This window comes from Vicugna pacos, chromosome 20, assembly GCF_048564905.1.
Source record: "Vicugna pacos chromosome 20, VicPac4, whole genome shotgun sequence".
NCBI lineage: Eukaryota > Metazoa > Chordata > Mammalia > Artiodactyla > Camelidae > Vicugna > Vicugna pacos.
In genome coordinates this window covers 20,164,235-20,188,800 of record NC_133006.1, presented here as the reverse complement: position 1 = coordinate 20,188,800, position 24,566 = coordinate 20,164,235, and the positions used below count along the sequence as shown (strand labels likewise).

The window sequence follows — 24,566 nt, the reverse complement described above, 5'->3', positions numbered from 1 at the left end:
TCAAGAAGCTTCTCAAGGCTGTGTTATACAGGATGTGTTTGAACACCACAAATAAGGCATTTCTGGGTCATGAGCTTGGAATCTGAAGTAATCTCGGTAAGTCCCAGCTGAGGCTCTGACCATTACATTCTTTCCTTCTTCTTATCACTTGAGAACTGAAAAATTCTGTACAGACTAGACTTTCCACTGAGATGGGTTAAAGAGTTTGAACCAACTAATCACTAAGTTTTGACTCCAAAAAAGGATACAACTTATTCTTAAGTCAGATGCATTTTTTTAAAACTAAATTGTCCACAGGATCCCAAGTTTAGCATTTTTGTCTTTTTAAAGATCAGTGAACTAATGTGAGGTTTCTAAATAGTGGCAGCCCAATCTAATAGAAGGAACCATGGCGTGGGAGTCAGGACTCCTGGGTCTTGGGCCTGGCTCTGACTTGAGTGTGACCTTGAACAGTTTATCTCCCATTCTGCGCCTCAGCACCATGAAAATAAAGGGCTTGTGTCTGATGAGCTCTCTGTTCCCCTCTAGACCTCAAGTTCTAGGGTAGGACCATGGGCTCTGGACTCAGATACTGGAGTTCAAACCCCTGTGTCATCATTTACTAAGTAGTAAGTGAACATGTTGGACAAGCAGCTTAAGTACTCTGGAATGCAGTTTCTTCATATGTAAAACAGATTGATAATACCGCTTCACAGAGTTGCAAAGATGGAACGGGAAAATTCCATAGTGCCCAGCACGAGCAGAAGATGCACCCAACATTGGTTAGATGCAGTAGTCATGAGAGTTCTTTATATGTTATTAAAAATCAGTAAAGAACCAGATCATAAAACGCTGAACTTCCACCAATAAATATTTATTGAACATATATTCTTCATTTGTGGTGAAACTTTGGGTTGGCTGCCCAAACCGTTCCCAGCCCCTTCTTAGCCATTTCCAACCACAGAGACTGGAAATCTGGATATCCTCTCTTCTAGCCTTGCTGGAAGCGGGGGGGTAGCTGTGTGATCTATGTTTTGACCGTGAGAGATAAGCTATCAGGTGGCTTCTAGGGAAGCTTTTGTTCCCTGCTATAAGGGGCAGTCACCAGAGGAGAGCTCCCTGCTGCTGCCCCTTCTGGTTTTTTGTTTTTCTTTTTTCTGCCTTAAAAATAAATATATTATGTGAAGCAGTGGCAGACATCTTATGATCACAGACATAATCACAGGGAGGAAAAGCCAAGAAGCCAAACATGTCAGTATAAGGCTGGACAGAGCCTGGGTCCCGGATGACATTGAACAGAGAAACCAACCCCAGCAGCTGCTATCAGACTTCTCACTATGTTAAAATGCAAACCCTGTTTGTTTAAGCCACTGTCATCTGGGCTTCCTGTTCTGTAGCTGAGCCCATCTTATCTCATACATCATTCAACAAACATTTATTAAGTTTCTACAAGTACTAGACACAATTCTAGCTATGAGGTTTACAAGGAGGAATGAGACATCTTTAAGGTTTTACAGCCTATGCAGGCAGACAGCCAAACTATTTTTTTAATGCAATAAAAATATAAGAGGTGGTACAACTGAAATCTCTAAATGTTAGCCTGAGCACGTAAAGGAAGGGTAGACAATTCCTTCTAGACTGAAAATCCTTTCAGAACAGTTTTTTTTTTAACCCATACATCTGTAGCACTTCTCTTAGCATACAGTTAATGCTCAATAAATATTTGTTGAAATTTGGCAATTGTTATTGCTGCTCACCCAGCATGAAGGATGATCTCACTCCTATGCCTTTTCGAAGTTAGGTGTGGCTATGTGTCTTGCTTTGGCCAATGAAATGCTAGCAGATTTAATATAGGTCACCTTCAGGTGGAAGCAGGTAAAAGGCGGTGTGATCTCTGTGTTCTCCCTTCCCCCATGCTGTTTGTTGCTAGAACATAAACCAGCCAAACCTGACTAGTATGGTGAATGAATCATTAATTAACTGAATGAATGAAAAAATAATGGCAGTGTTGGGAATGGATTAGAGGGGTGGGGAGACCCAAGGCAGAAGTTTGGGGCTGATACTAGTGGTTGCCTAATAGAAACTGCCCCTTCACCTTTCTCTCCTTCCTGCTGGCAGAGCCTGCTTCCACTATAGAGATGGAAACTGTCAGACAATGGCTTTCCAAGCATCCATGGATATGTGACCCAGTGCTGGCCAGTGGACCCCAAGGGACAGTCTTCTGAAGAGCTTTCTGGAAAGAGCTTTTCTCCCAAACAAAAAGAACAGACTTTCCTCATTATTTAAATCACTCCAAATTGAGTTTTCTGTTACTCGCAGCCAGAAGCACCCTGGTAGAACATTGATTGCTACAACGTGGCAGGAATCCATGTGAGAGATGAGGCTTAGTGAAAGGATAGAGAGGAAAGGATAGAGTTGAGGAAATCTCGGAAGCGAAATCAATGGGACTTGGTGACTGACTGGGTGCAGGGTTGAGCTGCATGCTGTGTGGAATAAAAGAGGTTTAAAACCCAGTCACTGATGTCAAGGATCCTAGTGGGAGAGACACGTACTGACTAAAAACACCAACTGTACAAGGTAGCCTATGCCAAGGACCGATGTGTACCATAGGAATTGTGAGGAGGGAGGGCTGAGGAGTCAGCACAGGACTTGACAGATGGCTGACTTTGGGTTTGGATGAATAGAGAAGACGATGATAGTCTGGGCAGGCCCTTACCAATATATCTTAGACCAAATTTTATAGCTGTTACTTTACAAATAGTCTTTGCCTTACACGTTTCATTTTTAACTTTATTTCAACCATTTCCACATATTGGATCAAAGGCAATAGAGGGACAGTTCAGTTCAATACCAAATATAATTTAAATGTAAGCATCATTTAAAATATGGCTACTTAATAAATCATTACGTGGATACACTGTAGGTCATTTAACTATTTCCTTACTCTCAGCTACTCTGCATTTTTCAATGTTCAAATATTTAAAACCGTGCTGTGGCGAGCTTTTTTGGCTAGAGTGTTTCCTATGCCTTAGATTAGTTCCTTAGGATAAATTTCCAGAAGTGGAATAACTCATTCAAAGAAATGTTGAAAGCAGTGAGCCTCACCAAAGACACAACTACTACTATTCTCGATAAATAGCCAAATTGCTTTCCAGAACGGTTCTATCATTGCACTTGAGAATTTTGTTTAACATTAAAAATGTCACACTGACTTAAGAAGAACTTAGTATGTATTATGGCTGTTTTCACCTTGAAAGCTTAGCGCTCAGGATTGTCCTTTTCATCTTAAGTTCCTTAGAGTCAGGGTAACATGCTCCTGTTCTGAACTTACATGATCTGAATAAAGGGCTTAAATCGTAGGTATCTTTTTTTTTTAGTTTCTTTTTCTTTTCTTTAGAGATCTCACAATTTTTTTAAACCTCCACTTGTGCTTTGTTTTTTCTTGGAGGGGGGTGGTAATTAGGTTTATTTACTTATTTAATGGAGGTACAGGGGATTGAAACCAGGACCTTGTGCAGGCTAGGCATGCACTCTACCACTGAGCTATACTCTCCCCTTAAATATCATTAATTGAGCTAGAAAGCAATATGTTTCCTCGTCTTTTCTAGAAACAAAACTCCAACCCTTCATCAAACAGCTAAACAAAATAACCATTAAGTAGCAAAGTAAATAGTCCAACATGATGAATTGCTTTTTAAACAATAAACTCTTAGGTTTAAATAATAATTAGGTTTCTTGATAAATAAATGCTTCTGTTCTTTTCTCACTAATCCTGAACTACTTTCAATCACAGCCTAATCTCATCTTGGTCCTGATCCTCTGAATAGAATGGGCTATTCTAATTGGAGTTAGAATTAAAAAGTCCTTGCAGGGCTGATGTAAGGACCTATCTGGCTTCCCAGATCAGGAATCCAATATACTGGCTATAGAGTCTACTTAACCCTCAGCTTTGGCCTCAGACCATCCCCACGCTCACCCCAGCACACACACATGGGCTGAGACCACTCTGGGCCCCAAATAAACAGACAGTGAGGGGCTGGCCATGTGTACTGAACTGTCATCTCTCTCCTTCTGAGGGACAGGACAGTCCTGGGCATGGAGAGAGGAGCACAGTCCTAGCAGAGACTGGAAAATGATATTCAAAGGGATGAGCAGAGGCTCACCCCCAGTTTGGCTAGACAGCAAATCACTGCATCACTGAAAAACCACAAGAGTACCTGAACAATGAACCGGCAACCTTTTCCCCAAACTATAGGACTAATCAAAACTCAATATAGTAAGTTTCACGTTACTTCTCTGAATCTCATTTCCTCTTCTATAAACAGAGATTTAAAAACTCTAGCTCTCAGTATTGCTGTAAAAACCAAATGAGGTGATTATGTACATGAAGGTCTCTGAAAACAGATTAAGAAATTATTATTAGCCTTTTGTTTTCACTAATAATACTGCAGCTAACATCTTTGTTGCAATTTATAGTTTACAGTGGTTCTCAAATTCTAATGTGCATATGAATCACTTGGGAGTCTTGTTAAAAATGTGAATCTTAAGATTCAGTAGGTCTGGGGCATGAGATGCTGCTGCTGGTTCATACAACACACTTTGAGTAATAAGGGTTTTCAGCCCTTTGTAAACATGAAATTTTCTACTAGTCAATTCCTGACAGACTTCAAGTCACCAGTTTGGACAGTTGTTAGTATATCCCATACGTTATATGATGAAAAGTTGAGGTTTGAACTGATTGCTGGAATAGACACCCCGGGTGGCCAAGTAAGCCTTGTCTCGGGTTTGACAAACTGTTCCCAGAAAGTAGGTTTCTCAGGAGAAATCCAAGGCCAATGGATCTTTTCTTATAACCACAGCTAAAATTAAGGACCAGCGTTTTTCTCTGATAATTATTTAAACTAAACTAAGCTGAGGAAGTCGTGATTTTCATGGGTTTGCTGCTTTGCAGGCTGTGTACATCCCGGTGCTGGGGGGTGCCTCCTTCTAAAATTATTATCTCTTGAAAAAAGTTTAAAGTATGCCTTTTAAAAACTATTGAAAAGATAATGTAAAAGTATCAGTAAGGACCATTTTGGAAAAGGAAGTTTCCCCATAATCCCACCACACAATGGTTTTTATTGGTACAGTTCCTTTCCAGGTGCCACATTTTTATGTACTATATTTCTTTGATTCTAAAATACTATCAATGTTAAGACTCAGCATTGATTTAGTAAAAGCTTTTTAGGAGATAAAAAAAAAAACACCACAAGAAACTATTAAGAATGGCCATTGATTGTGAGATATATTCCAATATCAGAAACCATAAAATGTGGATTAAAATTATGCCTTAGACTTGAGGAATATAGTAGGAAAAAATACATTGATCTATTTTACCTTGCTACATACCAGGAAATATTTTTAATTATTTGATTTTTGAATCAGAAACACGCTCAACTGGTTCAACATTCAGAAGGTACAAAAGTGTTGTCAGTGACTTGTTCCCAGCTGTTCACCTTTCCATCCCCTCCCTAGAAGCCCCCATGTTTTCAATCTCTTGTGTGCCAGTCGAAGGTATTTTGTGCTTATAACTGCAAGTGAAGTCATATTCTTTGCTCCCTTTTCTTACACGAGTGGCATCATATCCTACTCCTTTTCCAGAATCTTGCTTTTTCACTTGACGGAATATCATCAGTACAGGGGGAGGGGGTATAGCTCAAGTGATAGAGCACATGCTTAGCACACACAAGGTCCTAGGTTCAATTCCAAGTACCTCCTCTAAAAGTAAATAAGTAAACCTAACTACTTTCCCCCTCAAAAATTTTAAAAAAAAAAGTTAAGTTTAAAATTTGAAACAAAACAAAAATTTCATCAAGATTGAGCCACATCATGCCCAGACCATTTTGATTTCTTTTGTTTTTTCTATGATTACATTACAAGCATTTCTCTATCTTTTTATACGGTCACTATAATTATTCTTCTCAATGACTGGTTTTGTGGGGTGACTGGGCCACAGTTTAATAACAACTCCCTGTTGTTGAGCATTTAGATTGTTTCCAGTGTTTGATTAAGACCAGGAACACATGATGACCACTTCGTCATTCAACATGTATTTATTTGACAATCATAAATTGCCATCCTCCTAGGTACCAAAGTGCCTTCCCCTACAGGGCTGACAGTCAAGCAGTGGGAGCCACCAGGGAAATACACGAGAACACAGAAGTGTCCCCATTCCCCCAAGGAGCCTCTGAGTATAATCTGGGCTCCCACAGGGGTAGAGGAGAGAAGAGCAAGGTGATGATGGATCCACCTACAAGCACTGGCCTGGCTGGTGTGAATGAACTAGTTGGTTACAGCTTATTCATCAGGCTTGTGAGCCTGGCTAATGTGCATCCACCGCAGGTACACATCCAACCCCCACGTGCTGACCAAGTCACTGCCCAGGGTGTCAGCTGCCATGAATTTACAAAGGTTACAGTAAATAAAGAATTAAGTACTTTGTAAGTACTTACCATATGCCAGGACAACCCTCTAGGAAGTGTCCTCTAGGACAACTCTCTAAGTATTATTTTCCCATTTTATACATAAGAAAACTAAGGCACTGAGATGTTAAGTAAATTTCCAGAGTTGAAATCAACATAGTTGTGATCTGAACCCAGACAGCCCGGCTCCCTGACCAGCTACACTGTACTGCCCTGAGAAAGGTAGTTGTACTGAACCCTGGGGCACATTTTGTCTTTGTTCTACAGATGTTGAACCAATCCCTTTCCTTTCTTAAATATCAATAAGGGTAAACTCAGGATGCCTTTAATTCTCAATCATTGAGTGAGCATTTTCCTGGATTGAGCCTGGCATTTCTTCCAAGGATTGCTTGTCAGTACCTTTAAGGTGGGAGCCCTACTCCTCCCCTGGGGGAGGAGGTGTAGAGCCTCTTCCTACCCTGGAGCCAGATGGTACAAGGAGACTCAGAGCCTGTGGCAGCTCAGACTGCAGGACTCAGACAGCTGGTCTTGGGGCTGCAGGGACCTGGGCGAATCTAACTGGCTCAGACCCACCCCAAACTTCTATCGTCTTCCCTCTGTCCCCTGACCCTACGCCCATCCCACAGACAACTTCACATTCCCTACTTCTCCCAACCACTTCTTCTTGGTTCTCAGATAACTCCCTACTCTCCCGGCAAAGGCAAGCCTGGATCTCATCAACCAGCATGTTGCTGCCAGCGCTGTCCTGTATGTCTTCAGACCCAGCTGCAGAGCACATGTAATCAAACCGCCCCGATGATGCCCAGTCTCCTGCCCCACTTCTGATAATTCGGTTTCTTCTCAGCTATTGGAATGAAAGGCCCTCTTCACCTCAGAATATTTCAAATGCCAAAACAAATAGCGACGTACAGCAAATGGTACCACCTACAACAATTCTTTGTTTACTGTAATGGGAGTAACACTGAAAACAGAAGAAGAGATTGGCAATGAAAAATGGGTTTCCCTCCCACCCTCAAACCCTGGTCCCCCTCCTCAGAAGTGGTCACCCTCAGTAATTTTGTTTCTGAAATTTTACATTCATACACATAGGGAATCTTTTTCCCCACTTTTTCAATATAAATGGTAGCATACTATACTTACTGTTTGGATCCTTGTTTTGTTTTTGTTTTTGTTTTTTTAATTTTAATTTTTCCTATTTACCAATATAGCTCGGAGAACTTTCCACATGAGCACATCCAGTTCTCTCTTATTCCTTTATGTGGCTACATAGAATTACATTATATGGTAAATTAATATATACACCGTAATTAATTTAACTAGCTTTCCCCTGATAGATACTTAGGTTACTTCTAGATTTTTGCTATTATGATTGGTGCTGTATTTAATAACCCTGTACATATATTTTGGGGGGGGGAGGCCTGCTGTGAGTATTTCTGCAGGACAAACTCCTACAAGAATTTATTTTATAAGAGATGGCACCAAACTGCCCACCAGATCACAGTTTTTCAATAGACTGAACGAATAGCTTAGTCTTGATGGTTTAATCATTTAAAATAACTGAGACTCTGTTTTATATGAGAGGACATCATTATGACTTTAAGACATAAGACATAAGCCATAAAGGAAAAGAATGATACATTTTACTACATTAAAATTTTAAACTTCTGTACTATAGAGACATTATAAAAAAGTTAAAAGACAAGCCACAAACTGGGAGAGAATATTTACAGTGCATTCAGTGGAGCTAATATTAGTGTGAACTTTTACACATTATTAACAAAAGGCAAACCCTGCCCTCACGCCAGTGGGGAAAGGCTAAGAATAAGCAATTCAGAGAGGAGGATCCTGGAAGGACAATGAATGTGTGAGATGATAATTAGCTTCATAAATAATCAGGAAAATATCAGTGAAACAAGATCATATTTTACACCCCTCAGGTTGGCAACATTTTAAAAATCTGGTAATACCAAGAGAAGGGAAGCAGTTAGATCTCTTATTGCCTGGGGGTGTAAAATGGCACAACCACTCCAGAGAGCAATTTGGCAACACCTAGTCAAATTGAAGAAGTGCTCTGTTTTCCTATATTTTCCTGTTGTGTGTATTCTCGATGCTTTGGCACTTGTGGCTTCCCTGGCTGGGAGAGACCACCCCTCCCAGGGCTAGCCAATTCTTAGCTATAGCAAAGGGCTGAAAGCACCCCTTTCATAGCAAAGTAACTGATGCAGAGCCCATGCTCTGAACAACCTCCTCTGTCTGGATCTTACACTCCAGGAAGCCATATTTCTCTGCCCTAATCACTCAGGGCTAGGTACTAGACACCTAGAGACCATTTTCTATAGTCCAGAGCCTGCTGGCACTTTAAACCAGCCAATCCTAAGCTGTTTCTCCTGCCCTGCCTTGCCTTTCTTGCAGAAATCATAACCAAGTTTCTGGGTCATGCTTTCCCCTCATCTTCCTCCTAACCAAGCCTGGTGCTTCCCCACGTAGGCCTGCATGGCATGGCATGCCCCTTGTCTCCAGGATGTAAGTAATACAGTTTTTTTATTGGCATTAGCCTCTTTATGTCCTCATTCAGTCACTTCCATAAACTAAAATCCCATAGATACAATTGATACCCCCACATTATGTGACCTGAGAAGTTCCCATATGATGTAAAGGAAGATGTATAAAAGGGTACTCACTGCATAGTAAAACACTGGAAACAACCTGAATTGTCCATCAGCAAGAGACTGATGAATATGTTGTCCCATGGTCATATCCTATATGAATTGGTTACCAAAAGCAGTAACATGGAAAAGACTAGAACCATGTATTCCAATGCTGGATGAAAACAGCAAATTGCAGAATAGGTCAATGTATTTGCCTATGTGAAATTTTTAAATATTTATAAAATAATGCTATCTATTGTTTATAAAACATTCATATAATAAAAATATAAAAACATGGGAGGGAGAGTGGGGGTAAAATTAGGAAAGTGTTCAAAGGAGGTTTCACCTCTATCTGTGATGTTTCATTTCTTTAAAACCAAACAAATATTTGTCCAAGATGTGATGGAATGTTAAGATTGGTTCAGTCTGCCTGGTAGGTACATGGACATTTGCTGTTCTCTTTTTGATACTTCAATTCATGTTTGAGCTGTTTCATAATGATAAGAAGATATGATTTAGGCTACATAAATGACCCCAAGGTCATATAAAAGAACAACATGACAGGATGCCAATAAGTTCTGTCCCCATCTCAACAGTGTCAAGTTTTCTCTTTTCTCCTTAAGTCTTTTTTTTTTAATTTTTGACTTTTTTAGGAAAGGTGTAGTCATTTGCACCCCACAGAGGATATAGCTATGTGCTGATCAAGTATTCAGAATTTAAGTCACAGACCTTAAAAGGCAAGTGCTATTTCAGAGGACTGTTCAATTAGTTTGCAGAGCCCCACTTGTTTTTCAGGAGGAATAAGGAAGAATATTCTGTTCTATTCTAAGTATTTTTAGAATATTCTAAAAAAAATTCGATTTATTCTAACAAAAGTAGTAGTTGGTAAACAATTTCTGAAAGGTATAATGAAGTTTTTCTGAAATTTTCAGATTAAAATTTTCATAATTTTCATGAATCAGAATTATTTCAACTATAATAACAAACTGTCTATATCGTAAAGTATTTCTTTTGTTTTTACTAAAAGCAAAGGGCATGTTTTTAATTTGTTCTTCTCAAGATAATATTTCTGCATCTTATTGGAAATGTTTAATAGTCCTTGTATCAGTCAGGAGGTTTTTAGCAGCAAATATCAAATGCACAGTGTCTTCAACAATAAAGGCATTCAATTATCTGATATGACAGGAAGTGTACAAATGGTTTGGGGTTTGGTGCAGTCACTCAACAATCTCCTCAAGGACCCAGTCTCTTTCTTTCTCTTCTGCTATCCTCAGAGAAGCCTCCAAATCAGCCCTTAATAATCCCCGCCTTCTGGTCACACAGACCAACCCTGGTAAATGTGGGAGGGGTGTGAACATGGCAGAAGGGATGCTATCGTTTCTGAGAGTGTTATAAAAAGACTATGGCTTCCATCTGAGGTTCACACTGTTTATCTCTCTTACTGTCTCTCACTCCCTTGCATCTCTCACTCTGGGAAAAGCAAGCTAGCAGCTTGTGAGCAGCCCAGTGGGGAGGCCCATGTGTTGAGGCACTGAAGCTTTCTATCGATAGCCAGCTGAGTACTGATGCCTACTAACAACCATGAGAGCGTGTTTGGAAGTGGATTCTTCCACCCCAGTGACCCTTGAGATGATTGCAACCCTAGCTATCAGCTTGACTGCAACCTCATGAGAAACCTGAGCCTGAACTGCCCCCACCACCCCCACAGCTAATCCATTTCTGGGTTCCTAATCCTCAGAAATTGTGTAACATCATAAAGATTTGTTATTTGAAGGAATTAAGTTTTGAGGTAATTTTTCACACAGCCATAGGTAACACACTCAGTGTGTCTGCCATGTTTCCGCATTGGGTACAAGATGGCTGCCATAGCTCCGTCCTCCATGTTCTCCTAGGACAACATCTCCAGCAGGAAGAAAGGGGGATGGGGCAAAAGGCGCTCTCCTTATGTACCTTCTCTTTTTATCAAGGAGGTAAATCTTTGTTGGGAGTCACCCAGCAGATTCCCTCTTATTTCTCATGGCCAGAACTGGATCTCATGATGGCTTCTAGCTGCTGGGGAGGCTGGGAAACCAAGTATCTTGCTTTTCAGTTGCTTTTATAGGGAAGTGGGCAAGGAACAAGTGGGCTGGGAATGGCTGCTGTGTAGTAACAATGGCATCTCCCAGCTCTTCCCCCAGTTTCAGTTTGTCTGGTTGTTCTCAGCTGGCATCATTTAACTTGTTACTTCATACTCCATGTTCACTGTAACTGGAAGTTAGGCCTCCATTAGATTCAGGTTAAATGTTCTTGACACGATTACTCACGGTCAATGCCATGACCTTCATACTCTCTCACATGAAGGAACAACCAGGTTCTTCCCTAAATAAACATTTTACAAGATTTAAGTAGAGGGTGCTGCACTGTTGATGAAAAGCTAACCTGGAACCCCATGCCGTCTTTCTTCCAGAGCTGTGTCATGGGTGGTTTCACATATCTTATCTTATATTTATGGAAAATCTAGATTCTTCTATATATTTCTTTTGGGTTGTCTTGTTGGAATTATGTGTGATAAGCAGTCTCAGTTTCTTGCACGTGATTTCCCCAGGGGCCGATGAGTCATGTGCACAGTATTAACTTGGTGTAAAACACCTGAGAGAAGTATGAGTGGACTTTAAAAGTCAAACACAAAAATGTTGGGATGTGATCTTTTCTTGCTGGTGTCCACATGTAGTTCATAGGACTTTGAGTATAATGTCAGGAACAAAGGGAAATGAGAAGAACCGTCTGAGTCATTTAACACAGAGGCGCAGGATGGGTGAGCCGCGGCCCACCAGCCTCGTCAGACGCGCAGAGCACTCTGCCAGGATCAGCACCTGGAACACAGTAACAGTTCCGATGGAGCCTTTTCATGCCCAGTCATGAATTTCCAGTTTGCTTGTTTGCGCAGAGGCTGTGCTGTTCCTGCTCTGGTCTCCACTGTCCCCATGGAACTAAAGACTATCTTAATTCCATGAGGACCGTTGCCTAATCCAACAGCCAGGCCTGAGGAGCGTGGCGCCAGGGGCTGAGTCAGGACAAGGGGCCGTCTTTGAAAGGGTGGTGGGCGGTGGGCCCTCAGCCTCCCCCAGCCCCCACAGTTCATGTAGAACAGGTGGCCTTGCTTCCTGTTTCACTGGGAAAAGCAAGATGACCAAGAAGGAGAATGCTAGTCCAGGGTTGTCTTCCTTCAACGTGACCCTGTGCCCACCTCCTGCTGCTTACCCTTCTCTGCTTCTCAATGGCAGGGGTCTCTGCCTGCCTCTCTGGAGCCTCCCCTGCCCTTCCTCCAAGGCTCCAATGTCCTGCTGTCATCCCAGACATGTCTTAGAGTAACCTCATCCTCCACCCAGTTTTCCTAGTTCTGTCCCAGTTTTCCCAAGACTGCCAAGGCAGCCCCACCCCTCCCAACACCCAGACTAAAAGTGAGGTATCAGCTATGACTCGTCCTGCCCATCCAACCAGTTCCTCGGTCCTGAGAGTCTCTGAGGCAATGGTTTCATTAACTTATCTTTCTTCAGCCTCCACCCTGCCCTGGCCACCAACATCCCTAGGAGGATGCAATGCTATCCTCCTTCCTCATCGTCCAGCCTGTCTCATTGCCCTTCCAAGATCCTGCATGTTGCAGATGGATCACACCTTCCTCTGCTGATCCCACCTTTTGGTTTTTTTTGACCCCACCTTTCTATTCCACCTTATCTCCCAGGTCCACCTGTTCCAGAAGCGTAGGCCCTTACTACCCTTTGATAATAATAGACATACCAAGTGTCAGACATAATTACAGCCATGTCTGAAATTTTATAGTTACCGTCCAGCATAAGCATCATTGTCCCTTTTATAGCTGAGGAAAACTGAGGCCCAGAGAGGTTACACATGTCACACTGCCTATAAATAGCAGAGCTGGGATTCAACTTGTGTTTGCCTGATCCAAAGCCCTTCATCCTGTGTAACTGCCCACCATCATGCCCATTCCCTCTCTGTAAAGAGCTCATGCTGTTCCCTGCCAATACCCTTCCTCTTCCTTGCAGCTTCTTCAAACCCCTCAACCCACGGCTCTTTCACATAGCTTCTCTGATGGTTCCAGCCCACGCTGCTCACCCTCACCTCTTAACTATTCTGGTGTGAAGCTCAGTCCTGCACAATTTGGTACTAGATTATAGACTGCCTTAGTATGGTTCTCTGGCTATTTCCCAAGAAGCGTAGGTGTCTGAGTTAGGGGATGGTGTTTCCATTCCCTCCCTTTTCCCAGGGCCCTCAGTACAGAGCTGGACAGGCCAACTGGATTTCCCAGGAAGGAGGCAGTGTCTCCATGTTCCAAAAGCTGATTGGACCCCACCCAGCCACACCCTACTCTTTACCCTAGCTGGTTGGTTGCCTCAGAGCTCTGCGTGCATACGTGCATGCACACATTTTCTCTGTCACAGACACATTTAGTCAAAAGTTCCCTTCCCAAACAGAGACGGTTATATACTTGGAACTACCTACCCAAGACAGAAAAACCCCTGCTGACCGAACACTGGGTGCTGCCCCTAATCTGAAATTCCAATACAGATCGGTGAAGCCAACAGAGTTCGGGGGAGCTTCCCGGGGCGGGTTGAGCATGGCTGTCACATCTTAACAGAGTATGGAGCTACACTGGGCATTGGACAGGGGGCTCAGTATCTCGATTCCAATTCTGATCCTGACTCTGATCCGTGGTGGGGGAGATGGAGAAGGGAGAGACATGGTCTTGTCACTTTGTTGCTTTGTGACATCCTCAGGCAGTGAAATTTGAGGACTGTGAGGAAGACCCTCTATGCCAGGGCCACATCGCACCACACCAGAGGGGCATGACCAGTGCCTCCTGGAGCTAACCCTGGTCGCTCCCCACCCACTGCCACCTTGCTTACCCTTTGAGCTCCAAATCTTCTCTGTCTTGACCCAGATGCCCCCATACTTGGTGTCCCTATCTGTTCATCCTTGGGATTAAATATTGTCATCTCAGATTTCTCCTTTTAAAGTGAGAAGAACATCACACAGTATGAAGCCCCAAACACTTAGAATGATAGAGATTTCAGACTGATTTCTTCTGGGACACTTAGGAGACAGTATAAAAATTTGTGGCTTGGAGAGAAGGTACTAAGAGTTAGGCAGGGAGAAAGGGTGAGAGATGGAGAGGCGGTGGTGGGTGGGGCCCCTGAAGCCAAACCTCTCTTCCTTTACAATTTTGGTGGTGGCTGGTCCTAACATGTGAATAAACAAACAAGTGAATAAGCAAAGGGCCACTTATGTAAAAAAAACAAATTAAAAATGATTGTGTAACACATCATGCATACCACACAGAGCCTGTAGGAGCCCAGGGAGGGGTGTCATTGTGGGGGTCATGGGTGGTGTGAGCATGTTTTCCTCAAAAACCAGAGCCAATTTGGCAGCCCTGCCCCTGTGGGAAGAGCACAGCATCTTCCTGGAGGGAGGCCAGCATTTAATTCTTTATTGCTGCAGTGTGTCAGGGAGGGAGGCACCTCCGATAACCATCAGTGGAGGTTTTGCAACCTGATGAGTGAATTCTTGGGGCTGAGGGCTGAGGCCTCCTCCTTGGGCTTGACCCTGCGTGGTGGCAGCCAGCATTCCTGGGGGTACCAAGCATGGGCAGACAGGGGCGACTGCAGGGTCAAGATGCTGCTCACGTGTCTGGGGCTCTTCTACACTGCGTCCTGGGCCTGAGGCCTTTACCAGACTCTGGGGCTGCCTCCTGACAGAGCTCAACAGGTCCAGGCAGCTGCTGCCTGCGCCACCTGTGGGTGTCCCAGCCACCTGGGGAGAGGCAGCCCATTCCAGGCTCCCAGCTGGCAGGGAAGCTTGGCAGCAAGTTCTGACAGGAGAGCGGCCAGCACTGCAGGGTTCCTCCTCACCACTGGAGGCCCCAGGCTGGGAAGATGGAAGAACAGGTGTTCAAGGGCGACCCAGACACCCCTCATTCCATCTCCTTCTCAGCCAGTGGATTCCTCTCCATCTACCAGGCCGGGGCAGTGGACGCCTTTCGGGACCTGGCCCCTAGGATGCTGGAAACGTCCCATCGCTTTGCCGGGACGTCGGCAGGTGCGGTGATTGCGGCCCTCGTTATCTGCGGGGTTGAAATGGGTAAGGTCTTTGTTCTGAGTTCCCTGCGGAGCCTGTGGAGTGTTTCCACAAATTGGAGCCTGAGGATGGCTTGGGGATGCTTCGGGGAACAAAGCCAGGCCTTCTGGGTGGCAGGAAAGGAAGAGGTGGGTCGAGTGGACAGCATTTGAGGTTGGGATCTGCCCAGTTTCAGTCTCTGACCCACTGGGTGAGCTTGGAACTGCCTGTCCCTCTCCCTCAACACTCTTACTCGTGATGCCCTGTCTCCCAGGGCCTGGGAGAGGGAAAGGTAGCATCTCTCTGACATCCTGGGCTTTGAAGTTACTCCATGTCACAGTCATACATTGAGGTGAAGAGCTTCTCTGGCCTGGCCTCCTTTAAAATGCAATATCCTTGGGAAGGAGAGCTTCACATCTTCATCATCTTGGTGGGGGTGGATTCGTCAGACCAGCTTCCAGGTGGCTGGAGGTGAAAGCCCTGGAGCTGGGTGGTGGACGGGGGAGGGAAGCTGGGAAGAAACGCGGGAGATGTCACTTCACCTCCTGCCTGCTAGTCTAGGGGCCCCAGCGAGAAGGATGGGGCCACACACCCAGAGGCAGAAGTGCCATCTGTGCCAGGGTAGCAGACACGTTCTGAGCCCCACAGAGCAGGCCTAGACCTGGTCCGAGAGCAGCCCGACATCCACAGGGGCTGCCTCAGGGTCGGGGCTTGGGGGCATTTATTCATTTACTGCACTACCACTCTGTGCCAGCCTCTGTTCCAGGCACCGGGGACGGAGTTCCTGCCCTGCTGGAGGAGGAATTCTAGAGAGAAGAGACACGTAATAAATATTCAAACAGGTAGTCTTACAATGTCACATCAGGAAATGGTTAGATCTTGATGGGTAAAATTAAAGCAGGAAAGGGTCAGAGAATAAAGTGGGGACTATTTTAGTAAAGGTGGTCAGGGAGGCCCTTTTGGAGGAGGCGACTTTCAAGCAGAGGCCCAAGTAAAGTGAGAGAACCAGCCATTTGAAGATGGAAGAGGAAAGACTATTCTAAGTGGAGGACCAGCCAGGGAGCCACTGGGACTGGGGAGTGGTAGGTGAGGAGGAGGGAGGTTGGGGATAAGGCTGGAGGGGCAGGCAGGGACCAGGTCACATGGGGCCTTGTAGCCAGAGCAGCAAGCTCTGATTTCACTCTGGGAAAGTGGGGAGCACAGGCCACTGGGAGGGAGGCAATGCGCGGAGCACCCGCTCCACAGGACTGGATCCCAACTCTGCAACTTATCGATGTGAACCTGGGGCAGAATAATGCTCTGTGCCTGTTTCTGCATCTGTCCAGTGGAGATTGTACTAGTGCCTAATTCCCAGGGTTGTTAAAGGATTAACGGAGCAAGTGAATATATTGCTTATCACAGTGCCTTGCACATGGCAAGTGCTTAGTACCTATCAACTACCTCGTTTGGGTTTTTAAGGAACCCCAGCCGCTGGGCGGAGTGATGGAGGGGGCAAGGTAGAAACAAGACCAGGAGGATACTACTGTACATCTAGGTGAGGGATGAGTGTGGTGGGAGGCTGGGCAGTGAGGGTGGTGAGAATCGGTTGGATTCAGGATATACTTTGAAGGTAGGGCCAGTGAGACTTGCTGAAGGGCCAGCTGCAGTGTGTGAGGCAGGGTGTGAGCAGGGCCCCTTTCTGCCTGAGGATCTGAGCTGGGTGAGAAGTCTTTCTCTTTGTTTTAAAGAATAATTGTAATGCCCATTCACTGAGTACCTCTTAATATGCAAGATATTTTTTCTTTCTGCTAATTCACAAGTAATACATTTTTTCTCACTATGCAGAATTATAACAGTGTAAAAGTATTTGAGTTTTTAAAAAAGCCTCCACTCATCTCCTCCTTGTCCCCAATCCCACTTTCCTTCCTGTAGCCAGTGGAAGGGCTCTGCTTGGATCCTTCTAGATCTCTTTTATGCCTAAAATCCTCTATGAAATGTAGCAGTTAATGCTTCAGTCACGCAATGGACCCTAGGACAGACCTTCAGAAAGGGGCTGTTCCATTACTCCTACCCTCCTCATGTCTTTATTTCAACTTCGTAAAATACACCGTCTGAGAGGGTCAATGGTGTCTTCATCCTCAGGCACCCAGGGACTATTCAGAATTAATTTACTTCAATCCATTCAATAAATACTGCCAAAACCTGACTTGGCCAGGCTGTGATGGGCATGTGGACAGCAGGGGAGAGGAACTCAGACCCATGAGAAGGACAGCTGACGGTGGTGTAGCCAAGGGCTGTCAGTGTGGGGGACCAAGTACGTGTGACTGGGAGGGAAAGGAGAGACGTGTGTGGGACTTGCTCTTTTCACAGCATGTTTATGAGATTGATCCATGTCACACTAGTTACTTCATTTATTTTAACTGTCATGCAATTTACAATTAACTAGCACTTCCTTTATATCAGCCTCTGTTATAAGTTTTTGGTGTATTAGCTCATTCAGTCCTTACAACAACCCTCTGAGGTGAAAACTATTATTATCTTCATTTTGCAGAGGAGGAAACTGAGTCACAGAGAGCTTAAAAACTTGCCTAAGGTCATACAAACAGTACTTGGTAAAATTGGTGTTTGAGCCTGGTCTGGCCTTTAAACCACTCTGCTTCTTGACCAAGCAGTGTCAGGGGGTGTGGATCCTGGTTGTACAGATCAGGGGAGCCTCTCTGAGCAGGTGGGATTTGCACACAGACCTGAAGAAGGTGAGTGAGTGAGTCACAAGACTATCTGGGGAAGAGCATTCAACAAAGAGGGACACGTGACTTGTATAACATCCTGCCGTCAGTTAGAAGCAGAACAAGAACCAGGACTTGGTCTTCTGACTTTCTTCAACCCTCTACGTCTTTTACCTACCTCTTCCAGTGTTTATTCCATTAAGACTGTATCATAGTTCACTTAGCCATTCTGTTGATGGACACGGCCAGGTGTTGCTGTCATACACAACACCTCAATGATCATCCTTGTTTGTATCTCCCCGGCCCACCCGGACCGTTTCCCTAGGGTACACGTCACATTAACTTTACCAGACTTATTTAAATTAGTCTCCAAAGCGATTGCACTGATTTAACCACTAGCAGCGTATACAAGTTCTAATCTCCCCACAATGTCATCAACCCTTGGTACTATCAGGCTGCAGAGTTTTAAGTCAATCTGATGAATGTGGAATTATATCTCATTTTATTTTACTTATTTAATCCACACATCTTGATAACTAGTGATGTTAATTAAGCATCTCTATGTATTTATCCACCACATGTTTTTCTTCTTCTGTAGCTTACCTGCTCATGGACATTTCCTGTTTTTTCTACCATTATCGTTTTCTCTTCAACATGCACATGTTCTTTATATAGTCTGTATGTCATTTGTCAGTTATAGACATTGCAGCTATCTTATCCTATTCCATGGCTTGTCTTTGATGATGTCTCTTGTCATTCAGAAGATTTCACTTTTAAAGCAAAGGTATCAATCTTTTCCTCTTACAATTTGTTTCTTTTAAATATCGTTACTTTGTTACAATGACATCTATCTTTTCCTTCAAAAGTTTTAAAGTTTTGCTCTTTCATATTTAGATTAATCTATCTGGAATTTATTTTGTGACTAGTATGTGGTAGAAACTGAAATTTATAATTGTGAGAACCAATTACCCACACCATTTTTAGGCAGCCCTTTTCACGCTTGTTTGAAATGCCACCTCTGACTTATTCAAGTTCCTGGGTTCCCAAAAATCTGTTCCTGGAGTCTCTCTTCTCTTCCATTGGTGAATTTGTCTATTTCTGCACCAGATCACACTGTTTTCATCACTATAGGCTTATTAATAAGGCTACTTACATCATACTTGGCAGTCCCTCCCCTCCTCTTTCAATTCCTTCTCCAAATATTGACTTGATCTCCTTTTTCCCCAAGTGAAAGCAGCTCTGTTGAGATTTTAATTGAAATTATATCTTCCCATTTATAAAGTAGTCTGTCTCTCTGTTTCTTCTGGGCTTTCTTGTCCTTCAGTCTTTTATTAGATTTATTAGTTTTTGTTGCTACAGGGAACGAGATCTTTTATCTATGACATTTTCTAACCTAATTGATTATTGCTGATAGATAAAGGAATGTTGATGGTTTTTGCTTATTGATTTTGTTTTGAGCAACCTTGTGAACATTCTTAATAGTTCTAAAAATTTCTTGGTAGAATACCTCATACTTTATATGTAAACAATCACATTATCTGCATATAACCGGAGGCTTGTCTTTTTTTTTTTTTTTTTTAATTCTTCAACATGTGGTCCCCAGGCCTCTTTCCCACAGGCCATGCTCCCTCCTCTTGTTCCCAGCCTGGGCTTTTGTGTCCTGAGATTGTGTTTTGTTCTGTGGAAGCTGAGCAGCAGGTCTACCTTCTGGCAATGTGTGTCTAGTTCTTGTGATAGGGCCATTTTGAGGGTACGTGAAAACGTTTGTAAAAACACTTAACACAGTGCCTGGTTTTCATTAGGAAAATGAAATTCATTTATTTGTTCATTCATTTATTCACCTGGGGAGAGGTGGTCTCCCTGACAACCAGTAAAGGGGATTCAGGATTTCCAGTCTGGGACTGGGAACTTGTCTCAAAGCTGTATTTGCGTAATTTTGAAAAATAAAATTTTTTTCTTATCATAGTATGGGGTTTTGGTGGACTTAAAACCCCATCCCCACTTAAGCTACTACTTGGCACCTTCCCTTTATAAAAGCTTCATGGCAAGCCAGTCATTCATTCATTCATTCATTCGTGCAGTAAGTGTTTATGGAGCATATACTGGGCCCTGCAGAGGATACAGAGATATGAGACTCCACCCTTGCCCTCAAGGAGCTTACAGTCTATTCAAACTAAAAATTAGGCGCCAAATAGTTATAATACAAAAAAGTTCCAACTGAATGTAAGAAAATTAAAAGGCAGAGAATGCAGAGGGAGGGACCAAACAGCTCCCTGCATGTAAGGCCTCATGGAAGTGGCATTTGAGCTAGCACTTAAAAGTTGGGTAGAAGTTTGACAGCTAGAGACAGGTTGGGCAGGAGGTTGGGCAGGAGCTTGGGCTTCTAGCTAGGATGCTGGATGACAACACAATGAAGTCACATGGTGGGGAAGAAATGTGATGCTTCCTGGGAGTGGTGAGGAGTGCAATTTGCCTGGTGTCAGGTTGATGTGAGTTTCTGAGAGGCAGCTTTTGGCACCACAAGAGTTGTCTGAGATGGGAAAGGGCTGTTTCAGAAGAGGGACAGCCCCTGCCTGCCCTCAGAGAGGCTGACGCAGAGACTGGAAGGCACCTGCCTGGTTGCTACTCCGGCAGGTCCCCTTCATTCAGCACCGTGACTGACAGGACCTGTCAGTCTGAGGTCTCCAGTCTCCCGGACTGAAACCTACAGTGAGAAGTATTTTTTGCATTGTGACCTAGTGTGAACATAAATCTAAAAGAGGTTTCATGATAGAATATTTGGCGTACTCTATGCTATAATTTTGTTTATACTTTCTACTAGTCATTAAAAACTTCTTCATTTAATCAATTGTTCTCAATCTTGCCTGCACGTTCAAATCACCTGGGGAGCTTTTAAAACATCCACTGCCCAGGCTTCTCCCCAAAACGAATTAAACCAGGATTTCTGGGGGTAGAACTCAGCACCAGTGTTTATTCAACTCCCAGGTGATTCCAATGTGCAGCCACGTTGAGCCCCAGTGCACTTTGCAAAACTAAAATGTACTACCTCCCGAAGATTCTAGCACTGCGTGACCAGGTAGTGGAAATGGGTCCAGCATTTCATATGGGAACTTGTGAAATGCCCGTCACAGTCTTGGAATTATGAAAATTCTGTATCTAGTTATAAGTGAGGAATGACTTTTTCCAGGATAGAGAGAAAGAGTTTTACCACAGTGGCTTTAGGCTGAACTAGATTCTGTGATTTCTCCTGGCTAGGCCATCAATGAGGAAGACTGACCTTGGTTAAGGCGCTGGTCCATCTCTTTCCCTTAGCCCAAGCCCCCATCCAGTCTGCTTTTCTGGTTAGTCTCCCAGCACAGATCTCAGTGCTGGGCAGGTACCAGCTTCAGTGGCTGTTCCCCTGCGGGGTGAGGCGAGGAACAGGGGACTCAGCTGACTTTTAACTGAGCTCATCAGGTGACTTTGTTCTGTCCTCTAAAGTCAATTATTCCCGATACCTCTCAGGCTACCTTTTCAACACCTAACCCACCAAACACCTAAACCACTAAATAAATGTTAGGAGGGTGGGGCTGAGGATTAGGACTGAGACTGAGAGCTCTTCTCTTCAAGTTCACAGTAGTCTCAGGGTGTGTCATACCTCTGTGCCCTTGCTTGAGCCATTCCCCTCCAGGGATGCCGGCCCCCTCCTCTCTCCCTGTGTTGCATCTCCCCATCCTCCAAGGCCTACTGCAGACGTATGTCACCTCCCCTGGGAGTCTTCCCTGATTCCTGTCAGGCACTAAATTCTTGGTGCTTCCACAGCCCACTCTAGGAGAGCACTTGTCTCAGAGACTGGAATCCCCCTGGGAAAGAGCACTTGCCTAGGAAGCAGGCTGTCTGAGTTCTGAGAACAAAAGTATCTACAGTCAGATTGTGAGCTTAGCTCGCCACACACATTATTTTCATATGGTCTTTCAGAGTGGAGTTTGGTAAGCAGAGAGGCAGGGTTCAAACCAAAGCTGGTCTGACCCCAAAATCCAAATTCTATCTGCCCACCCTTCCCTCTGGCCCCAGGAATCCACTCAGCAGTGAGTGTCCTTGGACCACCCTGAGCCTCAGCTCAGCTACTGAGCAATGGGAGGGAATAATGCCTGCCAAGCCCTCCCCACTGCTGGTTTTGGAATAAGCAGTGGTTGCTGTGAAGGAGCCTTGCAAACTTGGATTGATATTGCAGTTGCATTGGTCTGGGTAGCAGAGGCTTCAACATAACACAACAGCATTGCTCCCTTGTGTGGCCTTGGCATTGCAGCCCCCCAAGACTGATGTGGTGGCTCCACAGAGTTAGGACCCAGGTCCCTTCCATTGTGTTGCTCACAGTCCAAGAGGGGTCCCCGCCATGTCCTCATTCCAGCTAGTTGGAAAGGGAAAAGGGGGGCACAGTTACTCCTTTTAAGGGCAAACCTTGAAGGTGACACACACATCATGTGGCGTTACATCCCATGGATCAGAACTTGATTACATGGCCACACCTGTCTACAAGAGAGCCTGGGAAATGTAGACTTCATTCTGGGAGGCCATGCATCCAGATAAAAATTGGAGGTTCAATTACTAAGGAAGAAGGGGAGAATGGATATTAGGGACAACTAGTAGTCTTTGCCACAGTAGCTATATTTGGAGATGTGATGAAGAACCATCAGCAGGCAGCCCTCCTGGCAGCTGGGGTGTGAGTGCCCCAGTCCTGCTAGGGGGCCTGAGCAGTACACCACAGCATCCACTGTGTCCCCTACCTAGAATGACCTTCTGTCTTTCCAGAGATAACACTTCTTCCCAATACACCCTCCCATTTTACCTCAGTGCATCTCTTTCCATGATTTCTAGTTTGCCCATAGAATCTGTCCATCTGTTCTAGCCCTTGACAGTATCCTGTCTTAATTGTTTCAGATAGTGTGCCTCATTTCATCAGCCAGACTGGTTGAGCAATCTGAGATCTTATTGGTCCCACGGCTCCCACCAAGAACTGCTTCATAGACTCCTGACAGTTGCTGGCCATTGGCGAGCGTGATACTGAATGTTTCTTTGTGGTTTCTATTCTGACTTTAAGATAATTTTCTGCAGTTATGGATATGACTTATAATACTAGAATGTCCTAGAAGGAAGGTCAGCGAGTCCAAATCCTTCATTTTATGGATAATTGTATTTAGACTTTGAAAGAGGGAGTGACTGGCTAGAAGTGGACCTCACTTAGGCCAGTGATTTTCAAACCGTGTTCTGAGGAACTCCAGAGTTCTGTGGGGCTGAGGGGAGGCAGGGAAGTGGGGAGCAGGGAGAGGGCATACGGAAGGCCTGGGGCCTTCCTCAGCTTCAGCAAGTACAGCTCTGCTATTGTCCATTCTTTCTAAAATTTCACATAAAGTATTACAATGATTTTTTTTAAAGTTTGAAAGCCACTGTTTGAGTCAAATCCACTTAATGTGCAGACAGAGAAGTTGAGGAACAGATTCTGGCTGAATCACAGTGATAAAATAGACCACTCATCCATCCATCCATTCTAGGTCCTAGGGATCCAGCAGCAAACAAAACAGCTGTCTGCCCTCATGAAACTGACATTCTCTTGGTAAAATCAAGCCGTAATAACCAAACATACAGAAAACACCAGCATGCATGCTCCAAGAAGAAAATTAAGTAGGTGAAGGGTGTGGTGAATGATCACAGGGTGAAGTTTCAGGTGGCCTGGGCAGGGGAGGCCTCTCTGAGGTGGAAGGAAGGGAGGGAGAGCCACGTGCTCTGAGAGAAGAGTGTTTCAGGCTGTGAGATCAGCAGATGCAACAGCCCTGCGCTCAGAAGTGTTTGCATTTTTAGAAAGGAAAGCAAGCTGTCTTTCTGACAGGAAATGGGCTCCAAAAGGACTTTTCAAAGCACATGAGAGGGCTGAGGAGCAGTGGGGTACCCCACCCCACAAACGTGGACACAGCAGGACCCAACACGACTCCTCCTATGGAGACAGGATGCTATAGATGTTTTGGTCTGCCTCCCACACCTGGTCCAGAGCTGCCCTGGGCAGCTCCTGCCACCCCTCCTGGGGCCCTGGAGCCCAGTGTGGCTGAAGTTACTGTCATTGGCAGGTGGCTTAGGTGTATGCTGGGCAGTGAGAACCTTGGCTCTAGTGACTACTTTTCTCAGCCACCCCTGTGCCTATCTTTGTCACTCAGTGAGGAAAAAGACATTCCAGGGTTATGGAGAACGTAGCTCCCAGGAAGGAGGAGTACTGGGCTGGTGTTCTAACTCTGCCACTAATCACTGTAGGTCCTTAGCCCACCAGTGACCTGCCTCACCCTCAGTTTTCCCATCTGTAACCTGGGGGTGGGGACATATCCCTTGGACAGTATGGTGAGGGACAAAAGAATTCATGGATGTGCCTGGCACTGTGCCTGCCAAATACTCATCACAAAATAAGTTTTTGATGAAAGAATGTTGAATAAATGGATGAACAAGTAAAAGAAGATTATCTTGAAATGGAAAAGCATAGGTAACACAGCTTTTTAAAAATTTAACCAAAGAATGTCCTAGAGAAGTTATTAAGCTTATTAAAACAGATTACTGGACTCCAACCTGGTCTGATTAATATTTTTAATATTATTAAATATTTAATTATGAGCTCATCTGCCCAAGAACTTGGCTAATTA

At 44.3% G+C, this 24,566-nt stretch overlaps 1 protein-coding gene across 6 annotated transcripts in view; it reads left to right on the top strand.

Annotated features, from left to right (window-relative positions):
• Positions 1 to 14,999: 14,999 nt before the first annotated feature.
• Positions 15,000 to 24,566, top strand: part of PNPLA1 (patatin like domain 1, omega-hydroxyceramide transacylase) — a 37,858-nt gene continuing 28,291 nt past the window's right edge. For 4 of the 6 annotated variants that reach the window (XM_072945124.1, XM_072945126.1, XM_031688463.2 and 1 more), the window contains exon 1: positions 15,000 to 15,223. In XM_072945124.1, the coding sequence (XP_072801225.1) occupies positions 15,019 to 15,223 (205 nt within the window). In that variant the 5' untranslated portion in view covers positions 15,000 to 15,018. The remainder of the gene's footprint in view (positions 15,224 to 24,566) is intronic. The other 2 variants (XM_072945125.1, XM_072945123.1) reach the window with 1 other exon arrangement.